At 37.8% G+C, this 2,719-nt stretch overlaps 1 protein-coding gene across 1 annotated transcript; it reads right to left on the bottom strand.

Moving 5' to 3' along the window:
* Window positions 1–468: 468 nt before the first annotated feature.
* On the bottom strand, window positions 469–1,596 carry LOC147663240 (uncharacterized). The gene has a single exon (XM_086950603.1). It carries the CDS (start codon window positions 1,594–1,596, stop codon window positions 469–471), a length of 1,128 nt encoding a protein of 375 aa, XP_086806729.1.
* Between the last annotated feature and the right edge of the window lie 1,123 nt (window positions 1,597–2,719).

Here is a 2,719-nt window from a genome sequence, read left to right on the forward strand (position 1 = left end):
AGGCTTTTTTCCCCCATTTGAGTTCGCTCATGTCTAGTGGGAAGTATTTGTACTTTAAACATTGCTTGCATTTCAAGCACTCATAAGGTTTTTCCCCAGAGTGAGATCGCTCATGAAGCATAACACTGTCTTTCAGATTCAACCTTTTATGGCATAAGGATTTTTCTAGTGTGGAGTTTCTCATGGTGAAATAGCATTTTTCTCTGCAGCTTTTCTGGCATTCAGAGCACTCATAAGGTTTTTCATCAGTATGGAGTCGCTTATGGTTAGTGAGGCTGTGCCTATCAAATAGGAATTTCTGGCATTCACAGAAATTCGTAATGTTTTTCCCCTGTGTGCGTCTGCTCATGTAGAGTGAGATTGAGTTTAAAATGTATGCTTTTCTGGCATTCGGAGAACTGATTATTTTGATGGTGTGTTTTCTTATGGCGCTTGTAACCATCTCTACCTCTGAATCTTTTCTGACATTTAAAGCACTGATAATTTTTTTTCTCGAGTGTGGATTTTCACATGATCAGTGAGATTATATTTTTTTATGAAACATTTTTTGCATTCGGAGCACTGATAAGGTTTTTCCCCAGTGTGGATTCTTATATGCTGAATGAGACTGTCTTTTACACTGAAACATATCTGGCATTCGGAGCACTGATAAGGTTTTTCCCCAGTGTGGATTTTTATATGCGTAGTGAGATTACTTTTTTGACTGAAACATTTGTGGCATTCAGAGCACTGATAAGGTTTTTCCCCAGTGTGGATTCTTATATGCTGAGTGAGATCCCTTTTTTGCCTGACACATATCTGGCATTCAGAGCACTGATAAGGTTTTTCCCCAGTGTGGATTTTTATATGCTCAGTGAGATTGCTTTTTTGACGGAAACATTTGTGGCATTCAGAGCACTGATAAGGTTTTTCCCCAGTGTGGGTTCTTATATGCTGAGTGAGAGTGCTTTTTTCACTGAAACATTTGTCACATTCAGTGCACTGATAACGTTTTACCCAAGTGTGGGTCCTTGAATGTTTAGTGAGTCTTTTTTTGTCACTGAAACATTTTTGGCATTCAGAGCACTGATAAGGTTTTTCCCCAGTGTGGAATCTCACATGTGCAGTTAGAAGTGATTTAAGTTGGAAATCTTTTGGGCATTCAGAGCACTGAAAAGGTTTTTCACCAGTGTGGGTTCTTATATGCTGAGTAAGACTGCTTTTTTCACTGAAACATTTGTCGCATTCAGTGCACTGATAACGTTTTACCAAAGTGTGGGTCCTTGAATGTTTAGTGAGTATTTTTTTGTCACTGAAACATTTCTGGCATTCAGAGCACTGATAAGGTTTTTCCCCAGTGTGGAATCTCACATGTGCAGTTAGAAGTGATTTAAGTTTGAAATGTTTTGGGCATTCAGAGCACTGATAATGTTTTTCCACAGAGTGGGTTAATGCATGTTGATATAGACTCGCTTTGACTCTAAAGCTTTTCTGGCATTCAGAGCACTGAAAAGGTTTTTCCCCAGTGTGGATATTCATATGCTCAGTGAGATAAGATTTACGCCTGAAACTTTTTTGGCATACTTTGCACTGAGAGTGGTTTTCCCCTGTATGCATTCTGTCAAATTCTGTGAGATAAGATTTATGGCTGTATCTTTTTGGGCACAGGTAACTTTTTTCCCTAACTTCAGTTATTTTGCCTCGATTTTAGAGTCGGGCTTGTTTAGATAATGTTCAGCACTTCTCTCTAAAAGAAATTGTGTGTAATCTTCTCAACACTTGGATTGAGCAAAAAACGTCAGGAAGCAGTCCTGTAACACCTGTTGAAATTTTTCTAACAGATAATAGTCTTTAGGTAATAGCCTCTCCGGCAGCAACTTAATTTGTGACTGAAGTTTTTCTCAAATCTATTTCTATAGGTTCTTAGCAATGCAGTAATAAGGTGTTAGTCTGATATTTAATGATTAAACTGATAAGTACCTTTTTGCTCTGATGTAATGGCAGTAACTGAGGGCGTTTGAACGTGCAGAGTACTATTGTGGATCATTAGTCGCATAACATCAGTTCCTTTTACCCTTTCTATGTTTGGGGTAAGTTTAAGGTTTGTAGTTCTGGGGATGAGGATTTATTTACATTAGATATAGCGCAACAGTGCTCCTTTAATCAATTTTTATATTTAACAGTTTTACATATCACTCCTGCACAACAGAGAATGTTGAGGCGATTTACATAGAATTACAGAACAGTACACAATAAGAAAGGAAACAATCTGAGATGGTCATTAACACAATAAAGTGGTGAATTTGTAAGGTTTTCGCAAGAAAGAGCAGAGTGGGTGAAGGTGTTTTATATCCCGAGGCAGATAGTCTCAAACTTGCGTAACTGGTTAAAAACGGTTGTTGAACAAAGGTGATTTTCCAATCTTTTGGTTGTTAACGTGTCAACTTCGGAGTCTTCTTTCAGCGTCTTTTCTTTGATGGTATCCAGAAGAAACCTTTAGTTGTACCTTTCTTTTATGTAGTTTGTGCTTCCTCTCTATAATTACATGATGCTTTAGATGAACATTATTCTGTCATGCTGAGGCAATTTGTCTTTCTGATAATATTTCAGATGAGGATGCTGAAGCGGTCTTTCTACATTATTTCTGATGCTGTGTGCACAGATATGGCTTTGCTCTGGGTTAATGAAATGCAAAATTAAAGACTTCACTTACAGGTATAGTACTTTCCTCGCCACACTT

The sequence above is a fragment of the Lissotriton vulgaris genome, unplaced genomic scaffold (assembly GCF_964263255.1).
Source record: "Lissotriton vulgaris unplaced genomic scaffold, aLisVul1.2 SCAFFOLD_3323, whole genome shotgun sequence".
NCBI lineage: Eukaryota > Metazoa > Chordata > Amphibia > Caudata > Salamandridae > Lissotriton > Lissotriton vulgaris.